The sequence below is a fragment of the Portunus trituberculatus genome, chromosome 8, assembly GCF_017591435.1.
Source record: "Portunus trituberculatus isolate SZX2019 chromosome 8, ASM1759143v1, whole genome shotgun sequence".
Classification (NCBI taxonomy): Eukaryota; Metazoa; Arthropoda; class Malacostraca; order Decapoda; family Portunidae; genus Portunus; species Portunus trituberculatus.
In genome coordinates this window covers 1,695,001-1,717,500 of record NC_059262.1, presented here as the reverse complement: position 1 = coordinate 1,717,500, position 22,500 = coordinate 1,695,001, and the positions used below count along the sequence as shown (strand labels likewise).

At 46.5% G+C, this 22,500-nt stretch overlaps 1 protein-coding gene across 1 annotated transcript in view; it reads left to right on the top strand.

The window, feature by feature from the left end:
* Positions 1-22,317: 22,317 nt before the first annotated feature.
* The window catches only part of LOC123501130 (maltase-glucoamylase, intestinal-like), a 1,264-nt gene continuing 1,081 nt past the window's right edge, over positions 22,318-22,500 (top strand). Inside the window, exon 1 of the mRNA XM_045249713.1 lies at positions 22,318-22,500. This exon is cut by the window's right edge and continues 86 nt beyond it. Within this exon, the coding sequence (XP_045105648.1) occupies positions 22,350-22,500 (151 nt within the window). The 5' untranslated portion in view covers positions 22,318-22,349.

The following is a 22,500-nucleotide window of genomic DNA, read 5'->3' as shown; positions in this document are numbered from 1 at the left end:
GTGTGTGTGTGTGTGTGGTGGTTTTGTTCTTGTTTATATGCTATTGTTGTTGTTGTTGTTGTTGTTGTTGTTGTTGTTGTTATTGGTGGTCTTTTGGTGGTCTTCTTCTTCTTCTTCTTCTTCTTCTTCCTTTATTTTTCTTCTTTTTGTTCTTGTTCTTTTTTATTCGTCTTGCCCTTCATCATCATCATCATCATCATCATCATCATCATCATCATCATCATCTTCTTCTTCTTCTTCTTCTTCTTCTTCTTATTATTATTATTATTATTATTATTATTATTATTATTATTATTATTATTATTATTATTATTATTATTCCTTTATAATTACCCAGTACATTTCGTAGCATTTTCTAATCTCTCTCTCTCTCTCTCTCTCTCTCTCTCTCTCTCTCTCTCTCTCTTACGCTAATTCCTTGAGACGTAATACATATATCTTACCACTTCCTCTTCCTCCTCCTCCTCCTCCTCCTCCTCCTCCTCCTCCTCCTTCTCCTCCTTCTCTTCCACCTCCTCCTGTTCCTCTTCCTCCTCCTCCTCCTCCTCCTCCTCCTCCTCCTCCTCCTCCTCCTCCTCCTCCTCCTCCTCCTCCTCCTTCGTAAACCGGAATTATGCGTGTGAGATTTGAAATGGATGAAAAAATATGAAAGGGTGGATGGATAGGTGGGTGGGTGAGTGGGGGATGGGTGGAGTGGGGTGTGGGTGGGGGAATGGGTGGGCTGGGGTGTGGGTGGGTGGGCGTCGAGTGGGTGGGTTGAAAAAATTTTGTAAGTTTGTATTTTGTTGGAAAGAAACATTATTTTTATGGGGTGGTGGTTCATGGGGGGGGGGAGGTGTTGTTGTTGTTGTTGTTGTTGTTGTTGTTGTTGCTTTGTTGTTTGTTGTTGTTTGTTTGTTTGTTGTTGTTGTTATTGTTGCTGTTGTTTGTTTGTTTGTTTGTTGTTGTTATTGTTGCTGTTGTTTGTTTGCTTGTTTGTTGTTGTTGCTGTTGTTGTCGTTTGTTTTTGTTGTTTGTTGTTGGTGTATTTGTTTTGTTGTTATTCTTGTTGTTGTTGTTTGTTGTTGTTATTGTTTGCTCTTCTTCTTCTTCTTCTTCTTCTTCTTCTTCTTCTTCTTCTCTTGTTATTGTTATTGCTATTTTCTTATTATGATTATTATCATTCTCGCTTGAAAAAATCTCTCTCTCTCTCTCTCTCTCTCTCTCTCTCTCTCTCTCTCTCTCTCTCTCTCTTGTGTGAAATTGAGGAAGTTACTGGCTGCCTTGCTCAAGAAATTACATAGTGTGTGTGTGTGTGTGTATGTGTGTGTGTGTGAGTCAGTCACACACACACAAACTCAATAATGGCCAACTAAACACTACATTTAAATTCTTTGACTCATTTTTTCCTCCCTGTTATTATTTGTTCTTATTTTTCTACTACTACTATTTTTTTCCCCCGAAGGTCGCTCAGTCACGTGGGCGAGGCGGCGGACCAATGGCGGGTCTGCTTTGTGGTCACGTGATGCATGACGTCACCAGGAAGCACTGTAGGTAATGCATCTTTATTTAGTGTGTGTCAGTAACAATAACAACACTGTAATAACAATAACAATAACAATAACAACACTGTTGTGGGGACATTTATAGAGGATGGAGGTGTGAGGACAAGACACAGACAGGGAGGTGAGGGAGTTTGGTGAGCGGTGTGGCCAAACGCTCTTGAGGGGAAGTGAATCAGCTGTGACCGTGGCGGTGAGACAAGCCGGGTGGACACCAGGATGAACGGGCACCGTGCCGGCCTGAGACACCGCCGCGTATCCAGCGCCTTGGTGGGACACGTGGACACAGAGCGCCTTCCGGCCAGTGACCACCCAGTGACGTGTTCTGGGTGGGACAGCAACAGTTGCATAATTATGTGGGACTTTAACCTTCCAGTCACGAGGTGGGGCGAACCATTGACTGCTCACGCAGGCCAGCAGATATTTTTCTTTTTTATGCACGATATGGAACTGGCCAAGGACAACAAGCAACATGAAAAAGGCCCACTGGATTGCCAGCCCCCTTAAAGAGAATAAGAGTTATCCAAAAGGCTGGGACAAATGTCTTGAACCCTCCCTCTTAAAAGAAGTCAAGTCTTAGGAAGATGGAAACACAGAAGCAGGCAGGGAGTTCCAGAGTTTACCAGTGAAAGGTATGAATGATTGAGAGTACTGGTTAACTCCTGCGTTAGAGAGTTGGACAGAATAGTGGTGAGAGGAAGAAGAAAAAGCTTTGTGCAGCGAGGGTGAGGTAGGAAGGGAGACATGCAGTTAGCATGAGCAGTACAGCAGTTAGCATGAAAATAGCGATAAAAGATAGCAAGAGATGCAACATTCCGGCGTTGAGAAAGAGGCTGAAGACAGTCAGTCAGAGGAGGGGAGTTGATGAAACGAAAAGCTTTTGATTCTAGCCTATCTAATAAAACTGTGTGACTGGAACCCCCAAACATGCGAAGAGTACTCCATACAAGGATACAAGGATACAGAGTTAGCAGTTGGAGGGACGAGTCAGTGTGGAAGAGGGAGACAGTTGAGTGTCATTGAAGAAAGTTGTGTCTAAGTTTTCTTTTCCCCAATCAGAAATATTAGAGTGATCAAAAGTCAGGCGTTCTGTGGCGTCCTTGCGTAGTCTGTTGACTTCCTGAAGGGTTGGTCATTTCTGAAAGGACGTGGAAAGATGTAGGGTGGTACCATCAGCGTAGGAGTGGATAGGACAAGGAGTTTGGTTAAGAAGGTCATTAATGAATAATAGAAAGAGCGTGGGTGACAGGACAGAACCCTGAGGAACACCACTGTTAATAGATTTAGGAGAAGAACAGTGGCCGTCTACCACAGCAGCAATAGAACGGTCGGAAATAAAACTTGAGATACAAGTAAACTAGCAGAGAAGGATAGAAGCCGTAGGAGAACAGTTTTGAAATCAAAGCTTTGTGCCAGACTCAATCAAAAGCTTTTGATATGTCTAACTCGACAGCAAAAGTTTCACCGAAATCTCTAAAAGAGGATGACCAAGACTCAGTAAGGAACGCCAGAAGATCACCAGTAGAGCGACCTTGACGGAAGCCATACTGGCGATCAGATAGAAGGTTGTGAAGTGACAGATGTTTGAGAATCTTCCTATTCAGGATAGATTCAAAAACTTCAGACAAGCAAGAGATTAAAGCTATAGGGCAGTAGTTTGAGGGGTTTGAACGGTCACCCTTTTTAGGAACAGGCTGAATGTAGGCAAACTTCCAGCAGGAAGGAAAGCTAGAAAAAGATAGATGAAGTTTAAAGAGTTTGGCCAGGCAAGGTGCAAGCACGGAAGGACAGTTTTTGAGAACAATAGGAGGGAGATGGAAGGCTCAAGTACCTTTTGTGGGCAACCTCTCTATACTGGAAAGCTCCTCCACCAACACATCAACCATCATTCTGACATTCAAAGGAATAATGACGAATACCACGAGGCAAATTGTTAATAAGTACAATTATAATATGCATACTCTCTCTCTCTCTCTCTCTCTCTCTCTCTCTCTCTCTCTCTCTCTCTCATGATCTCTCTCATGATTATTCTGAATTCCACCAACTTGATACGTTGAAATATAAGAAAATAAGAGATAAACAATAACAGTGTTTGTTTGTGAGCCATTAACTTCCTGGCCTGCTGGAAATTTCGCCACCTCATTCCCTCCACCTTCAGCTTTTCCAATCAGATTTCCTTGACCTTCATTTTTTCCAATCAGATTTCCTTGACCTTCATTTTTTCCAATCAGATTTCCTTCTGTCTTTTCCTTCTTGAGCCTCGGTGTCTGTTTGCATGCCACAGAGAGTGACAGGTGGGGAGAGACCATGGTACAATCAAAAAGTTATTGTACCATGGGAGACCACCATTCTGCATTGCTCTCCTTCACTTCCCTCCCTTGGGGCAGCCCTCTGGCCTGGCCTGGCCACCCTCCCTCCTCCCTCCCTTGGGGCAGCCCTCTGGCCTGGCCTGGCCACCCCTCCCTCCTCCCTCCCTTGGGGCAGCCCTCTGGCCTGGCCTGGCCACCCTCCTCCTCCCTCCCTTGGGGCAGCCCTCTGGCCTGGCCTGGCCACCCTCCTCCTCCCTCCCTTGGGCAGCCCTCTGGCCTGGCCTGGCCACCCCTCCTCCTCCCTCCCTTGGGCAGCCCTCTGGCCTGGCCTGGCCACCCTCCTCCTCCCTCCCTTGGGCAGCCCTCTGGCCTGGCCTGGCCACCCTCCTCCTCCCTCCCTTGGGGCAGCCCTCTGGCCTGGCCTGGCCACCCCTCCTCCTCCCTCCCTTGGGGCAGCCCTCTGGCCTGGCCTGGCCACCCTCCTCCTCCCTCCCTTGGGCAGCCCTCTGGCCTGGCCTGGCCACCCTCCTCCTCCCTCCCTTGGGCAGCCCTCTGGCCTGGCCTGGCCACCCTCCTCCTCCCTCCCTTGGGCAGCCCTCTGGCCTGGCCTGGCCACCCTCCTCCTCCCTCCCTTGGGCAGCCCTCTGGCCTGGCCTGGCCACCCTCCTCCTCCCTCCCTTGGGCAGCCCTCTGGCCTGGCCTGGCCACCCTCCTCCTCCCTCCCTTGGGCAGCCCTCTGGCCTGGCCTGGCCACCCTCCCTCCTCCCTCCCTTGGGCAGCCCTCTGGCCTGGCCTGGGCCACCCTCCCTCCTCCCTCCCTTGGGGCAGCCCTCTGGCCTGGCCTGGGCCACCCTCCTCCTCCCCTTTGGGCAGCCCTCTGGCCTGGCCTGGCCACCCTCCCTCCTCCCTCCCTTGGGCCCTCTGGCCTGGCCTGGATTGAGGAAGTTACTGGCTGCCTTGCTCAAGAAATTACATAGTGTGTGTGTGTGTGTGTGTGTGTGTGTGTGTGTCAGTCACACACACACAAACTCAATAATGGCCAACTAAACACTACATTTAAATTCTTTGACTCATTTTTTCCTCCCTGTTATTATTTGTTCTTATTTTTCTATTACTACTATTTTTTTCCCCCGAAGGTCGCTCAGTCACGTGGGCGAGGCGGCGGACCAATGGCGGGTCTGCTTTGTGGTCACGTGATGCATGACGTCACCAGGAAGCACTGTAGGTAATGCATCTTTATTTAGTGTGTGTCAGTAACAATAACAACACTGTAATAACAATAACAATAACAATAACAACACTGTTGTGGGGACATTTATAGAGGATGGAGGTGTGAGGACAAGACACAGACAGGGAGGTGAGGGAGTTTGGTGAGCGGTGTGGCCAAACGCTCTTGAGGGGAAGTGAATCAGCTGTGACCGTGGCGGTGAGACAAGCCGGGGTGGACACCAGGATGAACGGGCACCGTGCCGGCCTGAGACACCGCCGCGTATCCAGCGCCTTGGTGGGACACGTGGACACAGAGCGCCTTCCGGCCAGTGACCACCCAGTGACGTGTTCTGGGTGGGACAGCAACAGTTGCATAATTATGTGGGACTTTAACCTTCCAGTCACGAGGTGGGGCGAGCCATTGACTGCTCACGCAGACCAGCAGATATTTTTCTTTTTTTATGCACGAAGGGAACTGGCCAAGGACAACAAGCAACATGAAAAAGGCCCACTGGATTGCCAGCCCCCTTAAAGAGAATAAGAGTTATCCAAAAGGCTGGGACAAATGTCTTGAACCCTCCCTCTTAAAAGAAGTCAAGTCTTAGGAAGATGGAAACACAGAAGCAAGCAGGGAGTTCCAGAGTTTACCAGTGAAAGGTATGAATGATTAAGAGTACTGGTTAACTCCTGCGTTAGAGAGTTGGACAGAATAGTGGTGAGAGGAAGAAGAAAGCTTTGTGCAGCGAGGGTGAGGTAGGAAGGGAGACATGCAGTTAGCATGAGCAGTACAGCAGTTAGCATGAAAATAGCGATAAAAGATAGCAAGAGATGCAACATTCCGGCGTTGAGAAAGAGGCTGAAGACAGTCAGTCAGAGGAGGGGAGTTGATGAAACGAAAAGCTTTTGATTCTAGCCTATCTATTAAAACTGTGTGACTGGAATCCCCCAAACATGCGAAGAGTACTCCATACAAGGATACAAGGATACAGAGTTAGCAGTTGGAGGGACGAGTCAGTGTGGAAGAGGGAGACAGTTGAGTGTCATTGAAGAAAGTTGTGTCTAAGTTTTCTCTTCCCCAATCAGAAATCTTAGAGTGATCAGAAGTCAGGCGTTCTGTGGCGTCCTTGCGTGGTCTGTTGACTTCTTGAAGGGTTGGTCATTTCTGAAAGGACGTGGAAAGATGTAGGGTGGTATCATCAGCGTAGGAGTGGATAGGACAAGGAGTTTGGTTAAGAAGGTCATTAATGAATAATAGAATGAGCGTGGGTGACAGGACAGAACCCTGAGGAACACCACTGTTAATAGATTTAGGAGAAGAACAGTGGCCGTCTACCACAGCAGCAATAGAACGGTCGGAAATAAAACTTGAGATACAAGTAAAGTAGCAGAGAGAAGGATAGAAGCCGTAGGAGAACAGTTTTGAAATTGAAGCTTTGTGCCAGACTCAATCAAAAGCTTTTGATATGTCTAACTCGACCGCAAAAGTTTCCCGAAATCTCTAAAAGAGGATGACCAAGACTCAGTAAGGAACGCCAGAAGATCACCAGTAGAGCGACCTTGACGGAAGCCATACTGGCGATCAGATAGAAGGTTGTGAAGTGACAGCTGTTTGAGAATCTTCCTATTCAGGATAGATTCAAAAACTTCAGACAAGCAAGAGATTAAAGCTATAGGGCAGTAGTTTGAGGGGTTAGAACGGTCACCCTTTTTAGGAACAGGCTGAATGTAGGCAAACTTCCAGCAGGAAGGAAAGCTAGAAAAAGATAGATGAAGTTTAAAGAGTTTGGCCAGGCAAGGTGCAAGCACGGAAGGACAGTTTTTGAGAACAATAGGAGGGAGATGGAAGGCTCAAGTACCTTTTGTGTGGCAACCTCTCTATACTGGAAAGCTCCCTCCACCAACACATCAACCATCATTCTGACATTCAAAGGAATAATGACGAATACCACGAGGCAAATTGTTAATAAGTACAATTATAATATGCATACTCTCTCTCTCTCTCTCTCTCTCTCTCTCTCTCTCTCTCTCTCTCTCATGATTATTTCTGAATTCCACCAACTTGATACGTTGAAATATAAGAAAATAAGAGATAAACAATAACAGTGTTTGTTTGTGAGCCATTAACTTCCTGGCCTGCTGGAAATTTCGCCACCTCATTCCCTCCACCTTCAGGTTTTCCAATCAGATTTCCTTGACCTTCATCTTTTCCAATCAGATTTCCTTCTTGAGCCTCGGTGTCTGTTTGCATGCCACAGAGAGTGACAGGTGGGGAGAGACCATGGTACAATCAAAAAGTTATTGTACCATGGGAGAGACCATTCTGCATTGCTCTCCTTCACCTCCCTCCTTGGGGCAGCCCTCTGGCCTGGCCTGGCCACCCCTCCCTCCTCCCTCCCTTGGGGCAGCCCTCTGGCCTGGCCTGGCCACCCTCCTCCTCCCTCCCTTGGGGCAGCCCTCTGGCCTGGCCTGGCCACCCTTCCCTCCTCCCTCCCTTGGGGCAGCCCTCTGGCCTGGCCTGGCCACCCCTCCCTCCTCCCTCCCTTGGGGCAGCCCTCTGGCCTGGCCTGGCCACCCTCCTCCTCCCTCCCTTGGGGCAGCCCTCTGGCCTGGCCTGGCCACCCTCCTCCTCCCTCCCTTGGGGCAGCCTCTGGCCTGGCCTGGCCACCCTCCTCCTCCCTCCCTTGGGCAGCCCCTCTGGCCTGGCCTGGCCACCCTCCTCCTCCCTCCCTTGGGCAGCCCTCTGGCCTGGCCTGGCCACCCTCCTCCTCCCTCCCTTGGGGCAGCCCTCTGGCCTGGCCTGGCCACCCTCCTCCTCCCTCCCTTGGGGCAGCCCTCTGGCCTGGCCTGGCCACCCCTCCCTCCTCCCTCCCTTGGGGCAGCCCTCTGGCCTGGCCTGGCCACCCTCCTCCTCCCTCCCTTGGGCAGCCCTCTGGCCAGGCCTGGGCCACCCCCCTCCTCCCTCCCACGGGGCAGCCTCCTGGCCTGGCCTGGGCCACCCTTCCCTCCCCCCTCCCTTGGGCAGCCCTCTGGCCAGGCCTGGGCCACCCTCCTCCTCCCTCCCTTGGGGCAGCCTCTCTGGCCTGGCCTGGGCCACCCCTCCCTCCTCCCTCCCTTGGGGCAGCCCTGTGGCCAGGCCTGGGCCGCCCTCCCTCCCCCTCCCTTGGGCAGCCTCTTGGCCTGGCCTGGAAGGCCCTCCCACCTGCCCTCCCGTTGGGCCTTCCTGGCCTGGCCTGGCTGCCCTTCCCTCCCAAGGCAGCACTCCTCCCTCCCGGCTGCCTTCCTCCCCTCCCCTCCCACCTAACCTCCCCTCCCCCCACAGGGCAGCCGTGTGCCATGTGGGGCGGGCTGCCCGCTCAGTCAGGGAAGTACTCCTGCAGGGTGGAGTACGCCAGGGTGATCAGGGTCAGGTGTGCCCAATGGAGAGCAGGCTGTCCAACAGATCAAGGGACAGCCTGCCTCTCCCCGACCCTCCCTGGCCAGTCCTCCTGACCTGCAGGGTTCCCGCTGCGGCGGTGGGGAAGGTTAGTCTCTCCTTCCCACTGTGCGGTGGACGAGCCCTGCTCCCTCGTCCACCGCGGGGCTTTTGGCGCTCCTGTCCTCCTTCCCCTCCTGCCCTTCTCCCGGGCTGGGGACCGAGACCCACAGGCCCAGGCCGTCCGGCTCCGGGCTGGCCCCACCTGGCCAGCCGCAGCGGAGCCGGCCTCCTGCCCCGGGCTGGCCCCCACCTGGCCAGCCTCGGCGGGGCCGGCCTCCTGTCCCGGGCTGGCCCCCACCTGGCCAGCCTCGGCGGGGCCGGCCTCCTGTCCCGGGCTGGCCCCCACCAGGCCAGCCTCGGCGGGGCAGGCCTCCTGTCCCGGGCTGGCCCCCACCAGGCCAGCCTCGGTGGAGTAGGCCTCCTGTCCCGGGCTGGCCCCCACCAGGCCAGCCTCGGCGGGGCCGTCCTCCTGCCCCGCCTTGGGGACAGGGGCGGCCTGGGCCTTTACGGGGGGGTCTGGTCGGCTGCCCACTCTTTTGCCATTGCAAAAGAGTACCGGGCAGCCCTGCCCCCCGCGAACACCCTGCCCCCCGGCCAGGCAGAGGAACAAGACGGCGTGCTGCCTCGCCGTCGTGCGCCTCACGCCTGCCAGGAGGTCTCTCAGGGTCATCTCCTGGCAGAAGACTATCCTGTCTCCTGCCAGGCACTCGACCCTGATGGGTGTTTCCGGGTCTTTGGCGGCCAGTCTGCCCACCTTCAGACTGGCCGCCTGCTCCGACGCGAGGGGCTTTGCCCCCCCCTCGGTCCCCTTAGGGAAGGTGAAGGAGGCGATGGAGCGCCTCCCTTGCAGCAGCCCGGTGACCGGGGCCGGGACATCCTGATGGCGTCCACCCGACCCTCGCCCACCAGGCTCAACCTCGCCTCCACACGCACTGTTTGGCTGCTCCTGTTTCCCATTCCTAAACTTTAACAAATAAAAAATGTGCCTTGCTTCACTTTTGGCTGAGTGTGCAAAAGTAGGATGGTGGTGAAAACCGGCTGTGTGAGTGAGTGAGTGAGTGAGTGAAGCAAAGAGTAACGTGAGTGACGTCAGTGAGGGAATGAAGAGGCTCAAAACGCACACATGGCGGCGATGGCGTGTGTCAACTTGTTCATCATAAGAAGGACAGAATAGAGAGACAAGACACGCAGAGGAGCACAATCAAAGTTGTGTGGAGGCAACCTTACCTGTGGAAGGCATCAAACAATGGACCTTAGGCTCAACCTTTGCACTCAAAAGTATTCATGCTACTACTACTACTACTACTACTACTACCACCACTCCTCCTCCTCCTCCTACTACTACTACTACTACTATTACCACAGAAGCGGGGTACTGGATGAGGACAGATGAACTAGGAGATAAAGTATGTGAAGGAGAAACCAAGGAAAACTGAGTGTTGTAGTTTGTCCGTTTCCTTTGTTACAGTTCCTGCGTGTGAGAAGCATCAGGTTAGTGAGGGAGCTCCATTACCCTTGTTACGTCTTGGCCGGTGTTCTGAAAGGCGTCACTCTCACCACAGCTGTTTGCAAGGCTTCTCACATCAGTAACCGGGTCCGCTAGAGGGATTTTCCTGTGTTACAGTGAAAACACCCTCAGAAAGTCGTGTAAGTGATAGACAAGCATTCACAAACGAGTGGTGAGATAAGTAAGGGTGGGCACCAGTGTGTCTTCCTGTGTAGTAGTGAAACACACACACACACACACACACACACACACACACACACACACACACACACACACACACACACACACACACACACACACACACACACACGCTCAAAAACATGTACAATTTCATAGACAAACAAACAAAAACAATTTAGATCAATAGATTCAGATAAGTAAGGGTTCTCAAAAGTCATTTTCCATGTTCATAATTTCAAAATACCCTCAAACACCCGTATGATTTCACTGACAGGCAGACAGACAGACACAAGGAATTAGACAGACAGACAGACTGACACACACACCTCTCCGGCACCATCCCAACAGACAGACAGACAGACAGACGGATGAGTAGATAGATACATGGTCTAACATGTTCGTGTACTTAAAGAGTCGAACAGAATTGTTGATATCTGGAATAAGCTTCCTTCACAAATTACAAACACCACTTCTGTTGCATCATTCAACAGTAACACTGACCAATATATACAAGTTCACCCCAGCAAGCTCTCTTCTGGTCCCAATACCCACACGCCTCACTCCTGACCATACATAGTGTTGTTCCTCACCACAGTGTTGCTCTGTGAGGCTTTCATCCTTCCAGCCAGACATGCAGAGTTCAGCGTGGGGTGAATGGTGTTGTTCCTCACCACAGTGTTGCTCTGTGAGGCTTTCATCCTTCCAGAGAGAGAGAGAGAGAGAGAGAGAGAGAGAGATTTGGTTTGATTGGATAGGTTTGTTGAGGTTAGTAAATGGTACAAAATCAAGGTGAATACTTTTCCAAGGGATGACAGGACACTGCCTATGTATCCGCCATCCCAAGCTTAAACTTAGTGTTCTTATGTAATAATAATGATAATAATGTAAGGAACAAAAACAAGTGTAATAATAATTATATAATATATATTTACAATATATAAGTAATGTTAGTGCAGAATACTTAGCTATTCTATGCATATACACATATATAACTTGTTTTCAATGTAGCGTATAAGTTGTTTGATGTATTTGTTTTGAATAGCAATAGCAGTTGTGTAATGTTCCCATTGTTAAACATCCATATGTGGTGTGGATGGCATTATTTGTGGCACATGCCAGCTCGGGGCACTGCAGCACGAAGTGGGCGTCAGGCTCACAGCATGGGCGACACTCCTTCCCTGGCCGGAGCCTCACATGACACGCCCAGTTCCCAGTAATGTTTGTATCCAAAGCTCAGTCCGGCACACACGCTGTCTTTCCAGCTGACTCCATATTTTCCAGATGTGAAATTGGCGCCACTTTGTGCTTTGGTGTAGTGTTTCATTGTTTCACTAGCTCACTTCGCCTTTATGTAGAATTGCACCTTGTTCTTGCTCAACATGTATATTTGTCATTTTCTTATCTATTTGTGACAAGCTTGTTCTACAGTTTGATCTCTTTCTGTTCCATTTTGTGCTAAGTGGTCAGCTTTTTCATGACCTAACACACCAACATGGGATGGTACCCAAATCAATGTCAAGTTTCTCTCCTCTCCGATCCTTGTAATAAGTTTTGTGCACTCGCTCACACCGTGTGCATGTGCTGGCTGCCCACTCGTCAGTGCTCCAAGTGCCCCTCTGCTGTCCCTGAAGAAACACACGTTGCCCGCTCATTTTGGATGAGCTCAGGGTCACACTTCAAGGCCCAGAGCTGTGCCTGGCTGGAGGACACATTACTGCTTAGTCAACAGGAGTAGCCTGTATCCATCCAAGTCCCTTGCTCTGTGATGCGCCTCAAAATACACTTATATATTATACACCTCCAATGGCCCGCAGGTTGAGGCCCGGCAGCGGCCTTGTCTCAGCCTCTGAAAAGGTCAAAAGGTAAAAATAAAAAGTGAAGGCAAGAGTAAATAAAGCTGAAATTATGTAAACACCTGCAAAATGAACAAAAAAAGGAAGATATCATTAATTCTTCAAAATGGTGATGAGTGTGTGAGCTGCCATGATGAACGACTGTAAAGCCTCACCAAACACACACACACACAGGACAGTGAAGCACCACACCAAATACCATCACACACAAATGCACCAAACTACTTTCCTCACCAAATACACACACACACACACTCACTCACCAAATACACACACACAAACGCACTCACCAAATACACACACACAACGCACTCACCAAATACACACACACGCACTCACCAAATACACACACACAAACGCACTCACCAAATACACACACACAAACGCACTCACCAAATACACACACACAAACGCACTCACCAAATACACACACACAAAACGCACTCACCAAATACACACACACAAACGCACTCACCAAATACACACACACAAACGCACTCACCAAATACACACACACAAACGCACTCACCAAATACACACACAAACGCACTCACCAACACACACAAACACACCAAACTATTTTTCTCTAACAAATAAACCCAGAAATTGTCTATCCATCAACATGCCAGGCTAGCCATACACACACACACACACACACACACACACACACACACACACACACACACACACACACACACACACACACACAGTATGGCAGAACTATTAAATAAAAATTCCAGGAGGTCTTTACTAAAGAATCCAAATTTGAGAGGCCACAGGGTAATAGAGAGACAATCTATATGAAAGAGATTAAAGTAACCAAGCTTGAAATAAAAGAGTTAATGAAGGAACTGGATGAAGAAAAGGCAATGGGACCAGATGAAGTCTCAGGCAGAATACTGAAAGAATGTAGGAAGAACTAGCAAGTCCTATATACAACATCATAAAATGCTCAATAGAAAATGGAACAGTGCCAGTAGAATGGAAAAGAGCTGAGGTGGTTCCCATATATAAGAGCGGAAGGAAAGAAGAACCTTTAAATTACAGACCGGTATCACTAACTAGTGTAATATGCAAGATGTGTGAAAGAATAATAAAGAAACAATGGATCGAGTTCCTTGAAGACAACAAAATATTATCAAATAGCCAATTTGGTTTTAGAAAAGGACGGTCTTGTGTAACAAATTTATTGAGTTTCTATTCTAGAATAGTTGATAGAGTACAAGAGAGAGAGGGATGGGTTGACTGTATTTATTTGGATTTAAAAAAGGCGTTTGACAAAGTGCCACATGCAAGATTACTGTGGAAGTTAGAGGAGAAGGGTGGCTTAAAAGGAAGCACATTGAAATGGATAGAAAATTATTTGAGGGGGAGAGAAATAAGGACGGTAGTTAAAGATATGAAGTCCAAGTGGAGAGCAGTAGAAAGCGGAGTGCCACAGGGGTCAGTATTGGCACCAATACTTTTCCTCATTTATATTAACGACATGCTAGAAGGAGTGAACAGCTACATAAATTTGTTTGCGGACGATACGAAACTGTGCAGAGTTATAAAGCAAAAGGAGGATTGTGAAATACTGCAAGAAGACCTAAATAAGATCTGGGAATGGAGTAAAAAAGTGGGAAATGGAATTCAATGTGAACAAAAGCCATGTCATGGAAATGGGAAAGAGTGAAAGACGACCTGTGGGAATCTATAAGATGGGAGATGGAGTAGAACTGGAGAAAGTCAAAAGGAAAAGGACTTAGGAGTGACGATGGAAGAAAACAATCAACCAGTAAGCCATATTGATAGAATTTTAGAGAAACATATAATTTGCTAAGGAATATTGGAGTAGCATTTCACTACATGGACAAAGAAATGATGAAGAAATTGATAAGTACTATAATAAGACCCAGATTGGAATATGCAGGAGTAGTGTGGACCCCTCATAAAAAGAAACACATAAGGAAATTGGAGAGGCTACAAAAAATGGCTACAAGAATGGTCCCAGAACTTGAAGGGATGACATATGAGGAGAGACTAAAGGCTATGGATCTACCAACCTTGGAACAAAGAAGGGAGAGAGGAGACCTGATACAAGTCTATAAATTGATCAACGGAATGGACCAAGTGGATAATGAGAAACTGATCCTGAGAGAAGAATATGACATCTCAAGCACAAGATCGCATAGTAAAAAGCTGAGAAAAGGAAGATGTCTGAGAGATGTTAAAAAATATAGTTTCCCGCAAAGATGTATTGAGACGTGGAACAGTTTAAATGAAGAAGTAGTGTCTGCAACGAGTGTGCACACTTTTAAAGTAAGATTGGATAAGTGTAGATATGGAGACGGGGCCACACCAGCATAAAGCCCAGGCCCTGTAAAACTACAACTAGGTAAATACAACTAGGTAAATACACACACAGCCTCACCAGCCACCAGTGAAGAGGGGCAGTCTCATCAACCAACACATTAAATCATCAGAAAAAAAAAAATAATAAAAGTAACAAATAAATAAATAAATAAACAAACAGTTCACAGGTTGGCAGGTTAGGTCAGTGAAATAACATCTCAACACAGCACAATACTTACACAGCCACAACACTTACACTGCCACAACACTTACACTGCCACAACACCTACACAGCCACAACACTTACACAGCCACAACACTTACACAGCACAATACTTACACTGCCACAACACTTACACAGCACAATACTTACACTGCCACAACACTTACACAGCCACAACACTTACACAGCACAATACTTACACAGCCAGAACACTTACACTGCACAATACTTACACTGCCACAACACTTACACAGCACAATACTTACACTGCCAGAACACTTACACAGCACAATACTTACACTGCCAGAACACTTACACAGCAGTACACTACTTACACAGCACAATACTTACACAGCCGGAACACTCACCCATGGCATTACTGTATAGCCAGAGGGCCATGTGTGCCTCCCCTGTCTCCTCCAGCACCATGTCAGCCGGATGCACCCCATACAGGTTCTCCCCAGGCTGACGGGCGGCCAGGCAGGACACACAGGGGAAGCAGGTTACACAACGCACGCAGGACACACACACAGGGTAGGAAAAAATGTACTGTTAAATAGCCACTCTAGCATCACAGCATCTCTCTCTCTCTCTCTCTCTCTCTCTGTGTTTCTTTTTCGTTTTACTTCGATATTTTCATGACATTTCAATTTTAACCCTTCAGTGCCATGACATGCTTTCATATTCTGAATTCCAGCACCAATGCTTGTATTCTGAACTCCTTCAGTACTGGAACGCACTTTTATCATAAGTTTTGGGTGTGATTAGATGAGTTTATTGACATTAGCAGGGGTCTATGGAGGTCAGAAGATTAATGGCCGCTCTTCACTATTTTAATTGCCACACAAGTTTCTGAAGCTGTATAAAATCATCATTATTATACAAATATATTGACATTAGAAAGGGTTTATGGAGATCAGAAGATTACTGGCCATGGTCTTCACATTTCAATCCCCACAGGAGTTTCTGAAGCTGTATAAAATCACCAAACAGTAACCACAATAAATATGAAAAATCCATTATGGTACTGAAAGGGTTAACCATTTCAGTACCATGACACATTTTCATATTTATTCTGCTTACCATTTGGCAATTTTAAGCAGCTTCAGAAACTCACGTGGGGATTAAAATAGTGAAGACTCTGGCCATTCATCATCAGCCCCCCATAGACCCTTCCTAATGTCAATAAAACTCAGGTAAAAATACATCCCAGTACTGAAGGGGTTAGAATAGTGAAGACTGGCCATTAAACTTTTCCATAGACCTAAAATAAATAAACTCATCTAATCACACCCAAAACTCAAGGTAAAAATGCATCCCAGTACTGAAGGGATTAAGTTCTATTGACAGAGCTTTAGCGGTCCAGGTGGCTGGCCCCGGGCAAACATGGACCCGGTACTGTAGTGGAGGTCATGACGCAGGGACTGGTGGCGAGACTCCCCGAGGCCACACAGGTTATGGGAGGCGAGACGTGTGGCCACCTGCAAGTACTGGTCGGTGAAGGTGAAGCCACCCACACCTGTGTTGAACCTGGGATATGTGGATGCGTTGGCTGAATGTCCTTTTGGGTTCATTTTGGACTGATTTCAATTATTTTTTGATACGAGTCATTTTTGTTTTGTTTATTAATTGCAAGATTTTATTTTTGTTTATCAATTTTGTGTCTTTTTTTTTTGTAATTTTGAGTGACTTTATATTTTTGTTTATTTTGAGACTTTATTTTTGTACATTAATTTTGAGACTTTATCTTCTTCATTAATTTTGACACTTTATTTTTCTTTGTTAATTTTTGAGTGACTTTATTTTTGTTCCATTTCAGTGACTATTTTTGTTCATTAATTTTGAGACTTTATTTTCATTTATTAATTTTGGGACTTTACTTTTGTTTATTAATTTCAAGTACCTTTATTTTTGTTCATTTTGAGTGACTTTGTTTTTTGCCCATTAATATTGAGTGACTATTTTCATCTATTAATGCTGAGTAACTATTTTTTGTTCATTTTGAGTGACTATTTACTTAGGGGCAAAGATATCATACTTTGGTAAACCATCCAATACACAGTGAAGGAATTCCCAATGAAAGTAATGGACAGTGCTGTGTTGTCAGTGTTAAGTTGTTATGGTCATCTCTCTCCACTTAGCAGCCTTATGTACGTGTAATATATCTGCACTAATTCACCTGAAGCTAATCTAACTACATGCAACTCAACCCAGACCTCTCACTCTCTCTCCACTTGTTATCACACGTACGTGCGTGTAATAGTACATATATATTAGTAGTAATTCATTTAAAGCTTATCTAACTACATGCAACTCAGACCCAGACCTCTCTCTCTCTCTCAAAACAATCAGGACTTTGTAACTCTGGCAAGTCGGCGTCAATGTACCCAGCGTCAACACAAGGACAGACTCAGCACAGCGTCACTCCCGCGGCGCCGCACCACCACCCTCAAGGCGCCTCCCTCCTCCCCCAAAGTCACGTTGTAGAGGGACTGCTGCTCCTCCTGCCGTTGTTCTGGGGGGTCCGCCAACTGTAGGGGCACTGGAGGCTCAAAACGTTTCTTCCCAGGCACTGTTACCTGCACAATGAAACCAGTCACATTACTACTAAGTCTCTCTCTCTCTCTCTCTCTCTCTCTCTCTCTCTCTCACCATTTCCTTCTTTCTCTCCATTCTCTGCTATATTTTCTCTCCTTACCACTCCTCAGCACGTCTATCTTTTCCCCTCTCTCTCATCGTCACTTTTAATTATTACTATAATATTCATTGTTATTGTTGCTATGATAAGAGAGAGAGAGAGAGAGAGAGAGTCTCATGAGGAAACCTTTGGAGGCTGAGCTAACACGTACTACAGTGAAACACACACACACACACACACACACACACACACACACACACACACACACACCCCCACACCCTCGGGCCTGGAGGGTATCCTGGGTCCAGGCGGGGGAGGCGGTGGGGTCCTCCCCCCTTGATGACGTCACATATACGTTATGCAAATCATTTTGAAAATGAGGATTCCCAAAAAGGCAGCTGGACACGAATGCTATAAACATTCTGACTTGTTATCAATCGAAACTAATTCCTAAAATATAAAAATACTGCCGAGATAAGGAATAATAAAAATATTTCAAAAAACATTTTAAATAAAGTGTTAGAATTTCGACTTGCTTACAATCAATTTCAAAGTTCACTAATTTCATTGAACTGGATCGATAATGTTTTTCAAAAATTATGACCACCATTTCGATATATCAAAACCTGACAACAAGGCGAATTAGAAAAATTAATATTTAAAAAATGACGTATTTTACAATATTAACACGGGTACAAATCATTCTTAAAATCCACACATTCACCTTATCAGGAGTCGTACACACTTTTTTCATGATAAACCATCTTTTGAAAACACAAACTCTTCGCTACAACCTCAAATAAAAAATCACTGATAGCAGAAGTAAAAGTTTTTACGTATTTTGGCCCTCCCATTCAAGTCATAAACACCCTCTACATCACCGTACTTCACTCAACTCAAGCATGGAAGACACGTAAAACACGGCGAACTATCATTGGAGACCCTTGAAAGGCACTTGTGACTTGAAATAAATGAACTGAGACAAATATAAATAATAATGGAAGTCGAGCATCTGGGACCGGCAGAACATTTGGGCGGGAGTTGGTGATGACGTCACAACCTGGGGCTCGTGACGTCACGGCTAGGCCCGCTTCCTCTCACTGTCTTCTTAACACACACATTTCAGGTAATTGCAGATATGAAAGATTAGGCCTATGGCTCCACTTTGTAACCCGTCTGGGCTGTAATGAGAGTGAGATGAGGCAGATAATGGCGGAGAGAGGCGGCGGGTCAGGGCCCCAGGGGATCGGTTTGTTTACGTTTTCAAGGCTTGCAGTATTGGGGTTTTGAAAGTATCTGCAGGTGTTTGGTCACTGACATGTTGTCCTGGAGGTTACCAACGTTAGATTATGACATGACATCACTGCGAAATGACGAGTTCCACCAATACATTACTTACGTTAGCCAAAGTGCTTGGCGGCGCCGCGGCGGCTGTCCATGGCATCGGCAGACACCACATCCACACGCCGCTGTCCGCTCTAGTCCTCAACGGTGTTTAAATAGTAAACATCTGATTACTGAGAGGCTACACATACACTATTCTCTTCGCTACAATCACTATTATAATCAGTATCTTCATCTTCACCAAGCTCACTGTCTCTCACGGCCAGTAGCTTGTCCTGCCGGGCTGCCAGCGTCCCACGGCTATTGCGCCAAGACCCCCACGACGGCCCAACGTACACTGTGACTGTCAGACTATCAGACTGTCAGTCACTGAACTGAAGTCTGTGACATTAATCCCGGCCGATCGCGGCCTTAACTTTCCACGGGACGCGCTTGGCAACAATATTAAGATAATTTTTTTCAGAATCAACAGGAATACAATATGTCTTTACAGAATGTGTATATATAATACACCAACAAAATTTATTGGTGTATCATATATACACATATATTTAATTATGTATGTCGACTTCCTACTTAATGAAGGAGTTTTCTTATCAAATTTCAAACAAAAGTGACATCTGTCATCCTTTTTTTCTTGACAGTTGCCATTGGCTACAGGTGCCTCTGCCTGCCTGCCTGCCTGCCACCTTCCCGTCCGTCCCTCACTCCCTCTTCCCTCCTCCATGTTTATAATACCTCCTTCACCCCTCTCTCTCTCTCTCTCTCTCTCTCTCTCTCTCTCTCTCTCTCTCTCTCTCTCTCTCAGTAGGTACTACAACACACAGCCACACAGAGGATGGTGAAGAGGGAGGTGACATGTTCTGATCACAGAGAGGGACATGCATGGACCAGCCTGATATGGCTAAGTACTAATACTCTGATACTTAAACATTATTAATCAGATGTGTGCTGAGAAAACGATCGCGGTAGTGGATCACAGCTTAGTACCACGCGGTGTTGGGCCAGTAGAGGGCGCGAAAATAAGAACATACAGGTGCCCCGGAGCTAAAGCTTCCTCGTTTGAGTCAAGTCCTTTCTCTAATCATCTAATGTATTACAGTGGCCTCATGATTTCACTATATTGTTCTTGGGTGGCAATGCTGTGTACGATGGTTGTATGCCTCGTAACATTGCACATCATATTGAAGCAGTTGTTGAACTAATTCATACCTACTGTCATTCACAAATTGCTTTGGTGCTATTGGAGCATCGAAACCCACCAATTAATTCTAGATTCCATGTGACTGCCACACAATACAGAAAGGTGGCAAATACCATAAATACTAGACTGAAAAGGAAATACAAAACCAAATCATATGTATAGTTCCTAAGTATAGGTGGTAAAACCCTTCCAACATGGTGTAACTGATGGGATACACTTCAATGAAGAGGCTCAGTTCCACCTACGCCACAAGTTTAGAAATGCCATAAGATATTTCATAGAGAACAGTCAGTAATTCAACATGGATTTAGCTAAACCGAAAAGATCCCTAAAGGCGTATAAAGGACACCTTAGCAGAGCCATTAACAACTGTGAGGATTTGCTAAACCAACCTTACTCTGACAAGATTGAGTTAGAAAAATCAATTACTAACTTAGAAACGAGATGGAATTCATACGAGCAATCATATGAAACGGTAGAGAAAATACTTCTTGAAATAGAAGGTGATGATAATGAAATAGATTCATTACAGACTGATTACTATAGAAGCCATGAAACTTACCAACAATCTATATCTAAAATGAGAAGTGTGCTGAACCAGATAACACATCAAACCAGTGGCGGACCATCAGCACCAGGTACAACCACTGCGCCAGCAGCTTCAGCTTCAGTGTTACCAAAACTAACTAACCTCCAGTTACCGACCTTCTCTGGACACTTAATAGAATATGAACAGTTCATTGATCAATTTGAAGCACAGATAGAAAGCAGACCTGACTTGGAACCAGTTACGAAACTTCAATTCCTCAAATCCTTATTGGAAGGACGTGCATTAGATCTGGTAAAGGGATACAGCTCTACTTCCACTAATTACGACAGTGCTCTTAACACACTTAAGGAAACATATGGCGATAAGGAAAGGATCAAACATTGCTTACTACACAAAATTACAAGTACTGAGTCATCAAAGCATGATAAAACTGAGTTAAAATCATTCAGAAGAAAAATGTTAAATTACACAAGAAGTTTAAGGAATAAGCACAACTTTGATTGCTGTGAAAGGATGATCGCTTCATTGTTTGAGCATGAGTTATCCACTACCACCATAAGACAGTTATATCTAAAATATGAAGTTAATTATTTGAATTTAGATCAATTAAATGAAGGCATCAGGGATCTTGTGTCTCACATGGAAGTGGAAAATCAACAAAAACCAAAAGCATCAAAGCCAGAGATTCCAACAGTGTTCTCGGAACGTGCACCAGAAAGGCAAGTGGGAACATACTTTGCTTCCAGAACTCCAATTAAAGGCGGCAAAGAAAGTTACGATATGAAATGCAGATTTTGCGGTGCAGGTCACAAGGATTCTTACTGCACTAACTACCTACAGAAGTGGTCATGAACGAATACACAGACTTGGAGTATTAAACCTCTGTGCTCGGTGTATGGGAAATCATAATCCAAAGGTTTGTAACATTAAATTGCAACAATGTAGAAAGTGTTCCCGAGGGATTCACCACACGACTTTGTGCAAGAGTTACGATAATAAAGCAACTAAAGTACCGGGCAGTAAGACTACACAAGCACAAAGTAGGGAAGAAGATCACACTGAGGAACATCAGCCATCAATGAGTAACGTAAATCATGTGAATGTTACCACAACATCTCGACATACCACAAACTTACCTGTGGTGTGATAACGAGGTAGCATTACAATGGATCAGGAATAATAATTCCAAACTTCCATAATTATGTCATGAACAGAGTAAATGAAATCTGTGAATTACAGCGAAAGTATAACTTCAGACATGTGGAGACTAAAGCTAACCCAACAGATTTGCTGAGTCGAGGTGTGTCACTACAGGAGCTAGTAAAGCGGACACTATGGTTTCGAGGCCCCGAGTGGCTCACCAACGAAACCCAATGGCCCAATGGCCGCAACAAAAGCCATCTGAGTAAAGAAGTCAGTGTAACTCAAGCAGATGTTGAGTCAGTCGCTTCTGAGACATAACTAAATTTTCATCGCTGCGAAAATTGATCAGAGTCACGGAGTGCGTATTTAGATTCATAACTAACATATACAGGCGTGAAGGTGGTTTATGAAATGAGATAACACTTGTGCAGTGAAATCTTGGCTTAAGAAAGTACAGGACGAAAATTACAAGACAGAAATACATTACGTGTGTGTGTGTGTGTGTGTGTGTGTGTGTGTGTGTGTGTGTGTGTGTGTGTGTGTGTGTGTGTGTGTGTGTGTGTGTGTGTGTGTGTGTGTGTGTGTGTGTGTGTGTGTGTGTGTGTGTGTGTGTGTGTGTGTGTGTGTGTGTGTGTGTGTGTGTGTGTGTGTGTGTGTGTGTGTGTGTGTGTGTGTGTGTGTGTGTGTGTGTGTGTGTGTGTGTGTGTGTGTGTGTGTGTGTGTGTGTGTGTGTGTGTGTGTGTGTGTGTGTGTGTGTGTGTGTGTGTGTGTGTGTGTGTGTGTGCCCAGTGTGTGTGTGTGTGTGTATGTGCACCAGTGTGTGCTGTAGTGGTGTGGTGATGTGTGTGTGCACCACGGCTCACCACAATTGTTGTGACACTCGCTCTCCCTCACTCCTCAGGTTTGACACAAGGATTGGTGGCCTGACCTTCACCGAGCAGTTCCTCAGCATCAGCACGGCGCTGCCCAGCAAGAATGCGTACGGCCTCA